Source organism: Rhinopithecus bieti, unplaced genomic scaffold, assembly GCF_001698545.2.
Source record: "Rhinopithecus bieti isolate Rb0 unplaced genomic scaffold, ASM169854v2 scaffold_6789, whole genome shotgun sequence".
NCBI classification, from domain to species: domain Eukaryota; kingdom Metazoa; phylum Chordata; class Mammalia; order Primates; family Cercopithecidae; genus Rhinopithecus; species Rhinopithecus bieti.
This window is the reverse complement of record NW_016805235.1, coordinates 246,825-264,419: the sequence shown is the minus strand read 5'-3', so window position 1 is coordinate 264,419 and position 17,595 is coordinate 246,825. Positions and strand designations below refer to the sequence as shown.

General features: G+C 38.5%; 1 protein-coding gene across 1 annotated transcript in view; it reads left to right on the top strand.

Moving 5' to 3' along the window:
• Nucleotides 1-9,456: 9,456 nt before the first annotated feature.
• The window catches only part of CYP7A1 (cytochrome P450 family 7 subfamily A member 1), a 16,658-nt gene continuing 8,519 nt past the window's right edge, over nucleotides 9,457-17,595 (top strand). The window contains exons 1-5 of the mRNA XM_017871741.1: nucleotides 9,457-9,674; nucleotides 11,578-11,818; nucleotides 12,856-13,442; nucleotides 15,027-15,157; nucleotides 17,165-17,340. Of these exons, the coding sequence (XP_017727230.1) occupies nucleotides 9,595-9,674; nucleotides 11,578-11,818; nucleotides 12,856-13,442; nucleotides 15,027-15,157; nucleotides 17,165-17,340 (1,215 nt within the window). The 5' untranslated portion in view covers nucleotides 9,457-9,594. The remainder of the gene's footprint in view (nucleotides 9,675-11,577; nucleotides 11,819-12,855; nucleotides 13,443-15,026; nucleotides 15,158-17,164; nucleotides 17,341-17,595) is intronic.

Below are 17,595 nucleotides of genomic sequence, written 5' to 3'. Positions count from 1 at the left end.
CTGTAATCCCAACACTTTAGGAGGCAGAGGTGGGCTGATCACTTGAGGTCAGGAGTTCGAGACCAGCCTGGCCAACATGGCAAATCCTCTACTAAACCTCTATTAAAAATACAAAAAGTAGCCGGGTATGGTGGCGTGCACCTGTAGTCCCAGCTACTCAGGAGGCTGAGACAGGAGAATCACTTGAACCCAGGAGGCAGAGGTTGCAGTGAGCTGAGATCGCACCACTGCACTCCAGCCTGGGCGACAGAGCAAGACTCCATCTCAAAAAATAATAATAATAAATAAGAGTAAAATAAATAAAAAGGCCGGGCGCAGTGGCTCACGCCTGTAATCCCAGCACTTTGGGAGGCTGAGGTGGGTGGATCACTTGAGGTCTCCGGAGTTGGAGACCAGCCTGGCCTACATGGTGAAACCCTGTTTCTACTAAAAATACAAAAATCAGCCAGAGGTGGTGGTATGTGCCTGTAATCCCAGCTACTTGGGAGGCTGAGGCAGGAGAATTGCTTGAACCGGGAGGTAGAGGTTGCAGTGAGCAAAGATCGCGCCGCTACACTCCAGACTGCATGACAGAGCAAGACACCGTCTCAAAAACATACATACATACATAAATTTTAAAAAGCTTTTCTGCATCCAAGGACAGTAGCAAGAAAGTGCAGAGACAACCCATGGGATGGGAGAGAATATTTAAAAGTCTTATCTGATAAGGGTCTAATTGCCTGGAATAATCTTGCAGCTCAGCAATGAAAGAGACAGAAACCCAGTTTAACACAACAAGGAAAGGACGTGAATAGACATTTCTCTAAAGAGGATTTACAAATGGCCAATAAACACATGAAAAGATTTTTAATATCATTAGTTACTAGGGAAATATAAATCAAGGCCACAATGAGATACCACCTTCCACCCTCTAGGATGGCTATACTTTAAAAAACAGAAAATAATAAGTGTTGACAAACAATACGAAGAAAATTGAACCCCCTTTCTTCATTCATGGGGAAGTAAAATGGTTCAGTCATTCTGGAAACCAGTTTGGCAGTTCCTCAAAAAGTTAAATATAGTTACCATAAGACAGGCAAGTACACCCTTAACTACATACTCAGAAAATTTAAAACATACTTTTACACAAAAACCTGTCTGCAAATGTTCACAGCAGCACTATTAATAGTAAGTAAAAAGTGAAAACAACCCAAATGTCCATTAATTGATTAGTAAATAAAATGTCTTATATCCTTATAGTGAAATATTTTTCGGCCATATAAAGGAATGAAATACTGATACATACTACAATGTAGGTGAGCCTTGAGAATATTATGCTAAATAAAAGAAGTCAGATGCAAGTATTTATATATAATAGTATTATATCATTTATATGAAATGTCTAGCACAGGCAAGTCTATAGAAATAGAGAGTGTACTGGTGATTGCCAATACACTCTCTGTGGTGGAGAGCGGCTGCAAATGGATATAGAATTTCTTGTGCGGATAATGAAAATGTTCTGAAATTGGATAGGGGTGATGGTCACACAATCTTTGAATATGCTAGAAATTTTGAATTGTACTCTTTAAAGGGGTGAATATTATGGTACTTGAATTTTATCTTAAGAAAAGTGAATAAGAAGTAACTAAATCATTGAAAATATCTGATGACATAGGGTTTGTGGGGTAACTGGCATTCCACAGTGATTTTCAAAGGGCTTGTGCTATTTTCATTTTGCTTTGTTTTAGTTATGGAGCCCTTCCTTGAAACAAACTTCATACTACAGTCCCCTTTCATGAAGCAGAAGAGGGCAGTGGGCAGAGCCTCTCCTTTGGCATTCTCCCCCACCACAACAGGGAGCCCTGGAGCTCTGGGAGAAAAACTCTGAAATATAAAGGGCATGCATGTGCGCTGTGGAGTCCCAGAGCCCTGGGTTTGCATCCTAGATCTGCAATTCCCATGAATTGAGTTTTGGGAAGCTGCTGAAACTCTGACCTCCTGTTTTCTCATGGTACTATTGTAAGGGTTAAATGAGACAATGTATGTGAAGACCCTGGCCCCATAGTAGAGGCTTTGCCACACATTTCAATGATACTTTCATCACGTATTTCCAAAAATGTTTTCGCATTTTCTTAAAATGTCAGAAAGAAGACAACAGAACTTACTTGCCTTTTACAACAGAACAAATGGAGCAAGTCAGAGGTTAAGGTGCTAACATTCTTCGTGGTTCCTCACCATCTTTTGTTCTGTTAGCCTATAGAGAAAAGTCTTCTCCTTTCTCATCTCGTTATCTTCAGGGGAAAATAGTACTTCAGCAAGTGACCCAGTTCAAGAACATCTCCAGAGCCATTAACATACAGAGGTTTGTTCTATTCTCTCTGTGCTCCATCTCTAAGCACCTCAGCCTTCCCTCCTAGGAGCTAGGGAATGTCAGGAAAGTGAAAGTAGTACCCCAGCTAATGAACTGCCCTGTGCTGGTCTGAGAAGTCAAGACCAGCTTCCTCTATGGCTCACGATTTGGTTTTCTTCAATATGTCCTTTTGGAAATATTTCCATGAGATTGGAGAGATAAAAGGAGCCAGGATTGCTCACATTCAGGAAAAAAAGCTCCTCTATCTTTTCTCTCTCCCTCTTTCTCCCCTCCCCTGACTGCCCTCTTCTCTATCTCTCTGTTTCCCTGAGCTGGCAAGGTTAATTGATCACAGCAAGTCCGATGAACCAGTTGGGCTTCTTGGACTAAGTTTCAGAAGGCTGAGATGGGGATGAAACTTATCAAAAGTAAAGGAACCACTTAGCCTTCTTTGATTCCAGGCCCCCAAGCCTGTCTTTCACTTGGGTGAATGGAGTTCTTCCTGTGCTACAGCACGGCATAGTAGGGGCTGCCCTGGGCTTGGAGTCAGAGCTTCACCACATTCAGTCATCTGTACATTGAGGCATCAGTGCCTGCTTCATGGTGCTACCCTGTGGATTAAATGAAGTGAATTTTTGATTATCTTGACACTGAATATTGATGCATTGGCCAGACTTTTTCTGATAGTAAAAAATGGTGGTTTCTTGTCAGAAATCAAATCAATGTATTTGTTCTCCTGTTGATTAGCTGTGTCTCCAGAGGGTAGAGACTGCCTGTCTTATTTATCTCTCTATCTCCAGCACTTAAAAGGTGCCTTGCACAAAGTACATATTAAGTTCATATGAATGAATGAATGAAATGCATATGATTTATTCATATCCAGTTGGTTGTGTGTTTACCCTTTCCTAAACCTGTAGTCAGGTGGCCTTTGACTCCCCTGTACTTCTTGTGCAGTACTGTGCTGTAAAGGTGGACTATCACACTTCAATTCAGAGCAATCTGGGCTTGAATCCTGAATTTGCCAGTTTATTAACTACAGCAAACATTTTTGAGCATAGATTGTGCCAAGTGCTAGGCTAACAGACATGTCTTACATGTCTGTCTTACAGACATTGTCTTACTTCATCTTAATATCTATGAGTCATGCACTATAATCATCCCTGTTTTACAGATAAGAAAGCAAAGACTTGGAGAGGAAAAGCATCTTGTTGAAAGGTAAATACTTAATGGCCAAGCCAACATGCAAGTCTAGATTTAATTGCAGTTTCCTCTTCATCGACCATTGAACTAATTCAAGCTATGTAACATTTTCCACTAAACCTTCTTGCCTCTATTTCCTCATCTTTAACATGGTCAAAATACCCATCTTGCCCAAGTTAGTCATTTCATTAAAGTAGAAAAATACACAAGAAACTTTTAAAATGTGAAAACCTCAAAATGAATGTAAAAGTTATGATTCTTTTAGAATTTGTCAACAGCTTCTTATTCTTTAGTCCTGCTAGGCATTTACAATCTCAAAAGCATGTATTTAAGATGCAAAACTATATTTGTATTTGCCATAACTAGTTTCTTTCCCTATGGCTTCATGAAAATGTGGCTCGAATGTGATTATGAAAGCCCCATATTAATCACGACAAGGCTTCACCAGCCCATTCCACAATAGACTCCCATTACTTTGCCCTGACTTAGAAACCTCATATACAGTCTTGATTCAGGACAATTCTGTGATGCTCTTGGAAAATGCAAAGTGCTGTCTTAATTGAGGCAATCTGTGTCCCACTACTTAACTTGTGAATTCAGGAAAGCAACTGGTTTGACTCAATTTTTTTGACCATGTTCTCAGTTCGTTTTATTTAAAGCAGTCATACTGATGTGTACATTCTATGTTCATTGCATTCCTTAATAGAAACTATACCTAATACCGTAGGTGAGTTTACATAAGCTCATAGCTTTAGTTGTTCTTTTTATATTCTACTCCTCTGGTTTGAGCTTCTGTGTTTTGTATATTTGCATTCATGGGGTTGAGATATTTGATTCAGGCTTTGTATTTTCTGAGGCCCAGAGTAAGTATTTCTTCCATACTTTAGGAAAGTGTGGTCCTCTTCACTACTCTATGTAAACAAAGAGGAAACTGACAGGCTGTGGTGGGATTAGAATTTGTTTATTATTAGAACTCAGTTTATTATGCCAGATTTTCTGGCAACTATACCCCTTTTCTTTGTCAGGGCACTTACTCTTTCTCCTGATGCAGTGGAAACTCCACAGGGCCAGGGCTCAGGCTTTCTTGTTCACATTGTCTCCACTGCTGACTCAGAGCCTGGCATGTAGTAGATGTACAATGTGTGTGTGTGTGTGTGTGTGTGTGAGTGTGTGTGTGTGTGTGTGTGACAGAGAGAGGAGACAGAGACAGATACAGAAAGAAAGTGAGACACAGAGAGAGACAGAGAAACAAGAGAGACACACAGAGAGGAAAGATGGTGAGACAGAGAAATGTAGAGAGAGAAAATAAATAAAACTTTATCAGCCGAAACATGGAGAATAGAAAAGCAGGCAAAGGCTGTGCCACTGAGCTAGCATTTATTCAATAATTGATGCACCAGGCACTGTGCTAAAAACACATCAAGATGTTGTAAAATCCATGCACTCATCAAGAAATCTTTTAGTATTTCCTTGCAATCTATTAATAGTTTTGACAACTGTAAAAAATTCAGTTTTGTATCTGAATTTCCACCTGTTGGATTAGAAGCAGCGTATTTGGGCTGTGATAAGTACCATTTGTGGATGCATGACAGCAGCAAGAAGTGACATCCTGACAAGGGAAAATATAAACCACGTATAATAAGAAAAATAAATAAATATGAATATTTAAGACTCTGCTTTTCTGGGTGTATATGTTTCCTGTGCTTTTGTTGTATAGAAGAGGGGTTGTAAGTGTAAGAGTAAAAATATTAGGATAAAGGAAATCTAGATAGACACTGACCAGTCTACATTTGAAAGGAGCTTGTGATGTTCTGAGAGGGGGTAAAGAAGGTTGTGAATGTATTTCACGGGTTTTTTTTTTTTTTTTTGACAGTTGTTATTTAGTTTTTATTTAGTTTTATTTCATAATCATAAACTTAACTCTGCAATCCCGCTAGGTATGGAAGGGAATAAGGGATATATGGCACCCAAAAGAACTGTAGCAAGAGCACAAAGATTATAGCATAATGTGAGCAAATGGGGTGGAGGGGTGCTCTCCTGAGCTACACAAAACCTGGTGGTTAAGATAAAACACAAGTCAAATTTATTAGAGTTATGCACCATCAGCAATGGTGATCTTCTTGCTGATTTTGCCATTCCTGGACCCAAAGCGCTCCATGGCCTTCACAATACTCATGCCTTCTTTCACCTTGCCAAAGACCACGTGCTTGCCATCCAGCTACTCAGCCTTGGCAATCCAGATGAAAACTGGGAACCGTTTGTGTTGGGTTCAGCATTTGCCATGAACAACACAGGACCTGCATGCTTTAGGATGTAGTTCTCATCAACAAATTTCTCTCTGTAGATGGACTTGCCACCAGTGCCATTTTGGTATGTGAAGTCACCACCTTGACACATAAACCGTGGAATAATTCTGTGAAAACAGGAACCCTTATACCCAAATCCTTTCTCTCCAGTGCTCAGAGTATGAAAGTTTTCTGCTGTCTTTGGAACTTTGTCTGCAAACAGCTCAAAAAAGACCTGACCCCAAGATGTCAAATAATACAGTAGAGTTGACCATGGCTGGTAGGGGCTCCGGGTGTCATCAGCATCTGCAAAGTCATGTATTTACCATTTTTGGAAGCCTTTTAATTTCAAAATAATTTTAGATTCACAGGAAGTTGCTAAGATTATACTGAGAGGTTCCCCCATACCCTTTCCCTTAAAAAAAAAAAAAAAAAGATGGTGTCTTTCTATGTGGCCCAGGCTAGAGTGCTGGGACACAGAGCACCAAGTCCCTAGGCTGCACACAGCAGGGGGACCCTGGGCCTGGCCCATGAAACTATATATTCCTCCTGGGAATCTGGGGCTGTGATGGGAGGGGCTGCCGTGAAGACTTCTGACATGCCCCGGAGACATTTTTCCCATGGTCTTCGGGATTAACATTCAGCTCCTTGTTACTTATGCAAATTTCTGCAGCTGACTTGAATTTCTCCTCAGAAAATCGGATTTTCTTTTCTATCGCATTATCAGGCTGCAAATTTTCCAAACTTTTATGCTCTACTTCCCTTATAAAACTAAATACCTGGCCAGGCGCAGTGGCTAACACCTATAATCCCAGCACTTTGGGAGACTGAGGTGGGCGAATCATGAGGTCAGGAGTTTGAGACCAGCCTGGTCAACATGGTGAAACCCTGTCTCTACTAAAAATACAAAAAGTTAGCTGGGCTTGGTCGTGGGTGCCTTTAATCCCAGCTACTTGGGAGACTGAGGCAGGAGGATCACTTGAACCCGGGAGGCGGAGGTTGCAGTGAGTTGAAATCGCACCACTGCACTCCAGCCCTGGCAACAGAGCAAGACTCCATCTCAAAATAGCAACAACAGCAGCAACACCACCACACCTGAATGCCTTTAACAGCACCCAAGTTACTTCTTGAATGCTTTGCTGCTTAGAAATTTCTCCTGCCGGATACCCTAAATCATCTCTTTTAGGTTCAAAGTTCCACAAAGCTCTAGGGCAGGGGCAAAATGCTGCCAGTCTCTTTATGAAAACATAACAAGAGTCACCCTTGCTCTAGTTCCCAAAATGTTCCTCATCACCATCTGAGACCACCCCAGCCTAGATTTCATTGTCCATATCATTATCAGCATTTTGGTCAAAGCCATTCAACAGGCCTCTAGGGAATTCCAAACTTGGTCACCTTTTCCTGTCTTCTTCTGAGCCCTCCTAACTGTTCCAACCCCTGCCTGTTACCCAGTTCCCAAGTCACTGCCACATTTTTGGTTATCTTTTCAGCAGTGCCCCATTCTACTGGTACCAGTTTACTGTATTATTCCATTTTCATACTGCTAATAAAGACATACCTGAAACTGGACAGTTTAAGAAAGAAAGAGGTTTATTGAACTTACAATTCTACATCGCTTGGGAGGCCTCACAATCATGGTGGAAGGACAAAGGCACATCTCACATGGCAGCAGACAAGAAAAGAGCTTGTGCAGGGAAACTCCTCTTTTTAAAACCATAAGATCTCATGAGATTTATTCATCATCACGACAACAGCACAGGAAAGACCTGCACCCATAATTCAATCACCTCCTACCAGGTTCCTCCCACAACACGTGAGAATTCAAGATGAGATTTGGATGAGGACACAGCCAAACCATGTCACACTACCATGCCTGACTTCCTTTCCATTTTTGTATGTTTGCTTGTTCTTCATTTGTCTGAGAAGTGACTCTAAAGGGCTGTGTTATTTGGATATTAGACTGGCATTTTATCTGACTGGGATACTTTGCTGTGATTGGCCATGTATAAGGTCAGCTTTTTTATAACCGATATTTTTAAAAGATGTGTTAAGTTTTTAAAAATCCATCTGTCTAAATAATATGCACAAAGCACCCCAAAAACCTAGATTCTAAGAAAAATCTATGTACTGCCGTACAATGATTGATATTAATAATTATGGTGATAAATTACACACACAAAATGTGTGATCTCTGTTTAAACAGGCAAAAACAAAAAACCCATGAAATAAATCTATGGCGTCTATAGCCAAAACTGGAAACAACCCACATATTCATCAATAGGAAATCAGTTAAATAAATTATAGTACATTTATCCAATGGAAGATGAAGCACATATTCAAAATTATTTATACATATGTATATACACATGTATAAATATATAGAGAGAATACTGTGTGTACATATATATATATATATATACTTGTGTGTGTATGTGTACATATATACACACATACAATACTCTTGCCTACCTTCTTGTCTTTTGTCTTAACTCTGTGAACTTCCATTCACTCTGCTTCAGTAGGATACTCCCTTCTTTTTGTTCTTAGACTCAGCACATTGATCCTTGACTCAGGACACTGCATTTGCTGCTTCCTCTTCCTGGAATATCCTTCCTTCTGATATTCACATGAGCAGTCTCTTCTTGTCATTCAGATCTCAAATGTCACATCTTCAGAGAGCCCATCTCTGATCATCATATCTAAAGTTGTCCTCATTCCCCCCTAGCTTTCTATACCATGTTTTATTTTTTTCATAACATGTATTTTATTACTCCTTTCTCCATTGGAATAGAGTCTCCATTAGATTAGGAAACCTGCCTATCTTGTTAACGCCTGTAACTAGAATACTTTTGAAGAGTTCTTGGCATGTAATAAATGCTCAACTAATATTTTTGTGTACACAGAAATAAAGTTTGGAAGAACATATGCCAAATAGTTATTAGTGGTTACTTCTGAGTAGAGGAGTAGCGTGGTAGGTAAATTATTAATAGATGTTCACTTTCCACCAAGATATGTTTTAGTTAGTCTTAACTTACTTGAAATGAAATTTATTACTTTATTAGAAAAATTGATAAACATTTTAATTACAAGAATGATAGATAAAATTTTGATGCTTCCAATAAGCTATATTTATCAAGAGGATGCACTTATGTAGAATACTCTCTTGGGGATGTTAGGTAAGTAACATGTTACTATGTGTAGTAAAATATCTATGATTTTATAAAAGCACTGAACACGAAGCAACAGAAATGTTTTTCCCAGTCTCTTTCCTCCGAACTTGATCACCATCTCTCTGGCAAAGCATCTAAATTAATTCTTCTTTAAAAGTTAACAAGACCAAATTATAAGCTTGATGAATAACTCATTCTTATTTTTCTTTATTATATTTTACGTATTTATTAGCTATGCCCATCTTAAACAGGTTTATTTTTTCTTTTTACACATACCAAACTCGTAATACTAGCTGCTGTCCCCAGGTCCGAATGTTAAGTCAACATATATTTGAGAGACCTTCAACTTATCAAGTATTGCAGGTCTCTGATTGCTTTGGAACCACTTCTGATACCTGTGGACTTAGTTCAAGGCCAGTTATTACCACTTTTTTTTTTTTTCTAATAGAATGAACAAATGGCTAATTGTTTGCTTTGGTCAACCAAGTTCAAGTTAATGGATCTGGGTACTATGTATATAAAAAACCTAGCTTGAGTCTCTTTTCAGTGACATCTTTGCCTTTCTAATCAGAGATTTTCTTCCTCAGAGATTTTGGCCTAGATTTGCAAAATGATGACCATATCTTTGATTTGGGGGATTGCTATAGCAGCATGCTGTTGTCTATGGCTTATTCTTGGAATAAGGAGAAGGTAAGGAATGTTTTATCTTTAAATTGCTCTTTAATTCATCCATTTAATGTTTTTTTTTTTTTAACCTTCATTGTTGTACAGTAAATTTAGTTTTTTCTATACTTACACATATTAGCATTATCTTCCTTATTTTTTTAATGAAAATTTGATTTGAATTTTAAAGTAATATCTTTTTTACTATATCTAACAAAATATATGATGGCAGCTTCCTTTTTTAGTATTGGCATATACCAATGGTAATGTATAAATGCATATTGGTGTTAAACATAACTGACAGAAATTTTATAAGGTCTCTATGTACATTTATATGTATATCTAAAGAGGAAGCCTAAATTAGTAAGGATACAAGTAGCAAGTGGGAATCTATGTGGAAAGGATTGCTTTCTCTCACATGGCTTCAATACTCTTATTAAATAAATGTTCTCTTTTAAGCTCATTCTTGTGCATCATATAGACTCTTGTGCATCATATAGACTCAGCCTAAGTCTGGACTAGAGCATAGACCTGAGCTGATCATTCTATTACTGTTTTTAAATCAATGTTAATCAACTATGGTGAATTGGGAAAGTCTGCTGAGTGTATGTGACATTGATTTCATTTATTTACAACTGGTTCAAGAATGCAAGAAAAACAAATACAGTCAGATCCAGAACCATAGTTTATTTAACTGCTAATTGGCTCAAGGAGTAATTGTGGGGAGGCATGTAGATATTCTCTGCTATGTCAATCTCAAAAAGAGAAAATCACCCTGAGCATATTTCAACTTTGTAGATTGCTATGTATTTTCTGCCTTTTGCAGTTTCTTTCAGGCCTGGTAGTTTTTACTTTTTTTTTTTTTTTTTTTTTTTTTTTTTTTTTTTTGAGACGGAGTCTTCTTCTGCCGCCCAGGCTGGAGTGCAGTGGCCGGCTCTCAGCTCACTGCAAGCTCCGCCTCCCGGGTTCACGCCATTCTCCTGTCTCAGCCTCCCGATGTAGCTGGGACTACAGGCCGCCGCCTCGCGCCCGGCTAGTTTTTTGTATTTTTTTAGTAGAGACGGGGTTTCACCATATTAGCCAGGATGGTCCTCGATCTCCTGACCTCAATTGAATCCGCCGTCCTCGGCCTCCCAAAGTGCTGGATTACAGCTTGAGCCCACCCGCGCCCGGCCAGTTTTTACTTTTAATTAAAATACTTATCTTCCAAACGCAAGAAAGAAAAGGTTATTACTTCATACTGTATTATTCTATCAAGAGGTACAGAAGTTTATGTTGGAAAATAAGTTTACATTTTCTAATAGAAACATTTTAAAGGAGCATTGAATTACAATAGATGATTCTGTCAGTGTTTATCTTACTCAATTTCATTTTATAATAAGGTAATTTCTCACATGAGATTCTTCTTCTCTGAAACCATCCTTACAGAATAATAATATCTTTAAACTAGGAAGATTTTGAAAATCTCAGTTCTGAAATCCTCTCTTATTCAGTGATCTATGTCTATAAAGAAAATAATCAAAAGAAACATTTTGAGATATTTAGAAAAATGATGCTTAGCAAAATTATAAACACTAGAATGTAGTTTTGTTTCCGCACTGACAGCAAGAATCTTGTTGGCCTTGTAAATCCTTTCGCCCGAATCATAGGGAAACGTGATGAGCACACAGTAGACAGGTGCTTGTTGAATGTACATATGGACGGATGCATAAATAGATAGATTTAGTAATCCTTTCCACCAACATATCATGTTACTAGGTTAATATAACCTATTTTTGTAGTAAAAGAGCAGGGCCCATCCAACAAAAGAAATATCTATAAACTATAGGGTTCTAAAGTTTGAAGTCAGTGGGAAGGATTTTTAAACCTGATGTAAGCAAAAACCCAAATATGTAATCATCCATGTCTATCATACATTTGTTTCTGACAGGCAAACGGGTGAACCACCTCTAGAGAATGGGTTGATTCCATACCTGGGCTGTGCGCTGCAATTTGGTGCCAATCCTCTTGAGTTCCTCAGAGCAAATCAAAGGAAACACGGTCATGTTTTTACCTGCAAACTAATGGGAAAATACGTCCATTTCATCACAAATCCCTTGTCATACCATAAGGTGTTGTGCCATGGAAAATATTTTGATTGGAAAAAATTTCACTATGCTACTTCTGCGAAGGTAAGCAGTTTTACGTTTATATACCATTCTGTTTGTCTTCTACCTTTTTGTGTGCTGGTCTATTTAGAAATTTTGATGTACTTAGATTTTACGATAAAGGTGTTGAAGAGAGTTATCCTTATGTGGAGATTCTTAGAAACATAAATAAATTAAATTATACATAGCTTCGTAGTAACAATCATTTAGAAAGTCAAAATAGGTATAAATGTGTCATTTGTTGACAAGTTAATGAGGGTGAAATATACACTAAATGCTCTACTGAGACAGGTGGCACTCTATGAATAAGAGAGATAAAAATTCATCACATCAGCAGTGTCTATGCAAGAGTGCAAGTGATGGAAACCTAACATTCAACAGTTGTCTTGCCACACTTGTGCCACACAGTGTTTCATTTTGTTAAGGAATTGGCAAGATATTTTAACATCATTTAGATGTAATAAAAGAAGCTCTGTTGCTAAGAAAAAAAAAACTAGTAACTACTTACTACAAATAAATATTAGCTTTGGTCTTTGTGACTAAGTAGTTTAAAGTTTTGTTAAAATACATCTACAGCTGGACACAATGGAACACACCTGTAGTCCCTGCTACTTGAGAGGCTGAGGCAGGAGGATCGCTTGAGCCCAGGAGTTTGAGGCTGTGGTGAGCTATAATTGTGTCACTTCACTCCAGCCTGGGCGACAATGTGAGACCCCATCTCTAAAAGAAAAAGAAAAAGAAATCTGCAAATAATATAAAAGATAACTAATGGTTTTAAAACATTGTCAATAAGTTTATGTGCAATAGGTGTAAATAAGTGCAGTGGCATACAGTTAAGACATAGATGACTTGAGTGATCCAGGGGAAGTGCCACTGAACTTGGCTTTAAAGGAAAGGTACAATTTGGCCATTTATTTGTAAAGTGCTATGAAATTGTACAAGGGAAAGCCAATTTCCTGTTTTTAAGAAGTAAGGAACTATGAAAGTAATCCGTTTTTCAGTCATTTACTATGACTAGGTCAGGTTTAATTTCTTTTTCTGCATGTTTTATTTGCTGTCAGGCATTTGGTCACAGAAGCATTGACCCGAGGGATGGAAATACCACTGAAAACATAAACAACACTTTCATCAAAACTCTGCAGGGCAATGCCTTGAATTTCCTCACGGAAAGCATGATGGAAAACCTCCAAAGTATCATGAGACCTCCAGCCTTCTCTAACTCAAAGACCGCTGCCTGGGTGACAGAAGGGATGTATTCTTTCTGCTACCGAGTGATGTTTGAAGCTGGGTATTTAACTATCTTTGGCAGAGATCTTACAAGGCAAGACACACAGAAAGCACATATTCTAAACAATCTTGACAACTTCAAGAAATTCGACAAAGTCTTTCCAGCCCTGGTAGCAGGCCTCCCCATTCACATGTTCAGGACTGCACACAATGCCCGGGAGAAACTGGCAGAGAGCTTGAAGCACGAGAACCTCCAAAAGAGGGAAAGTGTCTCAGAACTGATCAGACTGCGCATGTTTCTCAATGATACTTTGTCCACCTTTGATGATCTGGAGAAGGCCAAGACACACCTCGTGGTCCTCTGGGCATCGCAAGCAAACACCATTCCAGCGACTTTCTGGAGTTTATTTCAAATGATTAGGTGACTAACACCATATCCATTTTTTTTTTAATTTTAGTAGAACGTAGAAATTAAACCATTTTAATTTTAAGAAAAGAAGCCTCATAGTACTTTCTCATGCCATCAATCAAGAACGTAGCACTAATGCGTGTTAGTGTTTCACATGTTTGAGTTCATTCAGTCCTCACAAAAACATAGGCAGCTATGACTGGTAAAAGTGTTTTATAGAAACAAAGGCAGTCCCAGAGAAAGAGATGTCACCCCAAGTCACAGAGCTTGTATGTGCTCGTGTTGGGGTCAATTCAGGCTGCCTGGTCCAGAGCCCTCACTCTTAACCCCATACTGTTCTTCACGACACCAACTTAAGTCCATAAATGCAGCTTTCATAATCATAAAAATGTATTTAAGTGATTACTGATTTAATCAGGTCAGTGACTATGCCTATTTATTTGTTCATTCACAGTTTGTTTTCACTGAATTAGGAATTGCTGTTCTTCTGTTTTTTGACCAAGTGTGAGAGCTATGAATCAATCATAATCAATTTTTATTGATACGAGACTTAGCTAGGTTTTGCTTTTTAAAACTGTATGTAATAGGAAAAAAAACTGTAATAACATATGTTTTACATAACATGATTTCTCTCCAAAGTGTTAATCTTTTGGGAATTTGAAATTAGAATGGTCTATTATTGAATTATTCCAATTAAATTAGATATTCAGTATCATGTAGACACAAAATTGCTACTCCATAGGATTGGGAATGCCAAATTTCTATTGATAGCTGATGACTTTAGGTCTTATAAAATATTTTAAAACTTAATTTCAGGTGTGAGAACTTATTACTAATTTGTCACAAATGTTGACTATCTTCCAAAGTTATTACTTGAGAAAGCACATCCAGAATAAATTCACATATTTACAGCAGGCATACAACATCAATTTAACATCATAAAGGAAATTGTAGCCATATTTTATGATAGTTTCACAAATACTTATCAGTCAAACATTTTGAGACTCAACTTACTATAATTTTGTTATGTAGCTCCCTAGCCATGTCTAATCCTTATTAGAAACACTTGTTTATAAAAGCCCTGACCAAAGTTTAATTTTTATGTAGCAAGGCCCCCTTTTTTTTTTTTTTTTTTTTTTTTTTTTTTTTTTGAGACGGAGTCTTGCTCTGTCACCAAGGCTGGAGTGCAGTGGCGCAATCTGGGCTCACTGCAACCTCCACCTCCCAGGCTCAAGCAATCCTCCTGCCTCAGCCTCCCGAGTAGCTGGGATTACAGGATCCCACTGCCATGCCCGGCTAATTTTGTATTTTTAGTAGAGACAGGGTTTCACCATGTTGGCCAGGCTGGTCTCAAACTCCTGACCTCATGATCCACTCGCCTTGGCCTCCCAAAGTACTGGATTCTTACTAATATCCAAGGACATAAAACGCAATTACAAATGTAGTAAACGCAAACAGGACTATCCCTTTCTCTTCTCCCCTGATATCTTCACCGTCTAGTCAAAAGGAGGGGGAAAGGCCTATTTGTTTGCAGATCTCGAAGTAAGGAAAAAGTTTATTTTCTGTACATACATTTTTTCTCTTAACTTTTAATAGGAACCCAGAAGCAATGAAAGCAGCTACTGAAGAAGTGAAAAGAACATTAGAGAATGCTGGTCAAAAAGTCAGCTTGGAAGGCAATCCCATTTGTTTGAGTCAAACACAACTGAATGACCTGCCAGTATTAGGTGGGTATACTTGTTATGTTGCGTTTCATTTTCTATGTCCTACTACTTTAACAATAATGACCAACTTCAATTACATACTTACTGAATTCTAGGCATTAAGCTAAGTATTTCATATGCGTTTTCTTGGTTAATCCTCACAACAATCCTGTGACTTGGGACTATTACTATTCATTTGTACCAAGTGAGGAAACTGACACTTAGAGGTTAAGCTGCAGCCAGGGTAGAATCAAATACATCATTATGTGGGATCGTGTTCTCTCAGCTACCACCCTTCACTGCCACACTATGTTTCTCTTATTCCTCTTACCACTAATCTGATGGTTAATGGAAGTATATTAGTCATTTTCATAAAATAAAGGAGGGAAAAGAACCATTAAGAAACCACAGTTACCTGCATGGATTGAGTGATGGATTTGAAGCTTCTTTGATTTTTCTTTGTTCTGCTTTTCTATATTTTATAGAAATATAGCAATATGACATTTTTAATTTAATTTTTTTTTTTTAGACAAAGTCTCGTTCTGTTGCCCAGGTTGGAGTGCAATGGTGTGATCTTGGCTCACTACAACCTCTGCCTCCTGGGTTCAAAGCACTCTCCTGCCTCAGCCTCCCAAGTAGCTAGGATTACAAGTGCACGCCACCACTCCTGGCTAATTTTTGTATTTTTAGTAGAGACGGGGTTTCACCATGTTGTCCAGACTGGTCTCGAACTCCTGACCTCAAGTGATCTGCCTGCCTCGGCCTCCCGAAGTGCTGGGATTACAGGCATGAGCCACTGCACCCGGCCAACAATATGATATGTTTATAGGAAGAAAGTTTTCTTTTTTTGGTTATTTTATTTAAGGAGGCAAGAAGCTTAGGCTCCTTGTTGGGTCTGACTTGGGAGACTTTGGACATGTCAGTCTCTTTTGGGGGCCTTCCTTTTCTTATCTGTAAAATAAAATGCTAACATTCTGGGATTTTTTACACAATCATGTGATGAGCACCCTAAAACATGACAGTTAAAGGATAAGTCTAAAAGGTCAGGCTGGACCTCTCGTGAGCTCTCTATATTTCAGCCATTTTCAGGTTGGTTCTTTTTGTCCCTTTATGCCTTTACTAGGCAGCAGGGATCGCCACACAACATCAGATAGTATATGGATAAAAATAGGTTCTTGTAAATGTTGAACTGAAGCTGCAGTAAACACCTAGAAAAAACATATGTCTATATCAGTGTTATCAGTATATTCAGTCTCAGAAGTCCTCAGCATAATAAATCTCAGAAGTGATAAACTTTGAATAATTTATATAAAATGTATTACTGATTTTCCAGTTTTATTAGATGATTACTTTTCTATAAAATGATGGAATTTTGTTTCCCAATTATGACCCAGATGATTATCTCTTAATCAAAAGATTATTATTAACTCAGAGGATCCGATTTAAAAATACATTCAGGCCGGGCATGGTGACTCACACCTGTAATCAAAGCACTTTTAGAGGCTGAGGTGGGCGCATCGCTTAAGCCTAGGAGCTCAAGAGCAGCCTGGCAACACAGCAAAACCCTGTGTCTACAAACAATAAAAAGAAGAAAATTAGCTGGGTATGGTGGCAGACGCCTATAGTCGCAGCTGCTCAGGAGGTTGAGGTGAGAGGATCACTTGAGCCTGGGAGGTTGAGGTTGTGGTGAGCCATGCTCATGCCACTGCACTGCAGCCTGAGCAAGAGAATGAGACCCTGGCTAAAACAAAACAAAATAAGAAAATTCAGACACAGTTGAATCATTGATAACAACATCATGGTAACAGAAAGAAAGTTTGGGAAATGTTTATCTGATCAGCTTCCCATACCCTGTTCATATTACAGGACTGCAGAACACCATCACCACACAGTCCCTTTGTGTTATGCACTGCCAGGCTGTCTGTAGTTCAGACTCTATATCATACGACCTTCAAACACTTGCTTTGTTCTTCTCTTCCTTCCTCCCTTCCTTCTTTCATTTTTTACCTTTTTTTCTTTTAAAATATTTAGAAAGCATAATCAAGGAATCACTGAGGCTTTCCAGTGCCTCCCTCAACATCCGGACAGCTAAGGAGGATTTCACTTTGCACCTTGAGGACGGTTCCTACAACATCCGAAAAGATGACATCATAGCTCTTTACCCACAGTTAATGCACTTAGATCCAGAAATCTACCCAGACCCTTTGGTAAGTGCCTGCTCATTGAAGTTCGATATCCAGGTGATAGCTACCTAGATCTAAACAAAGAGGAAATTTACAATGGTAGAATTGATTTTATCATTGTAGTCATAGGGATTGTCCTCTTAATCATGTTAAATATTCATATATTTTGGAAAATTTAGATAGTGGTCTGAATTTTTAATTTTTAGACCAGGTATTTGTCATCACACAGTCTTTGCTAGATTATGTTTGCAGTCATGATAATAAACCTGCCACTTTTTT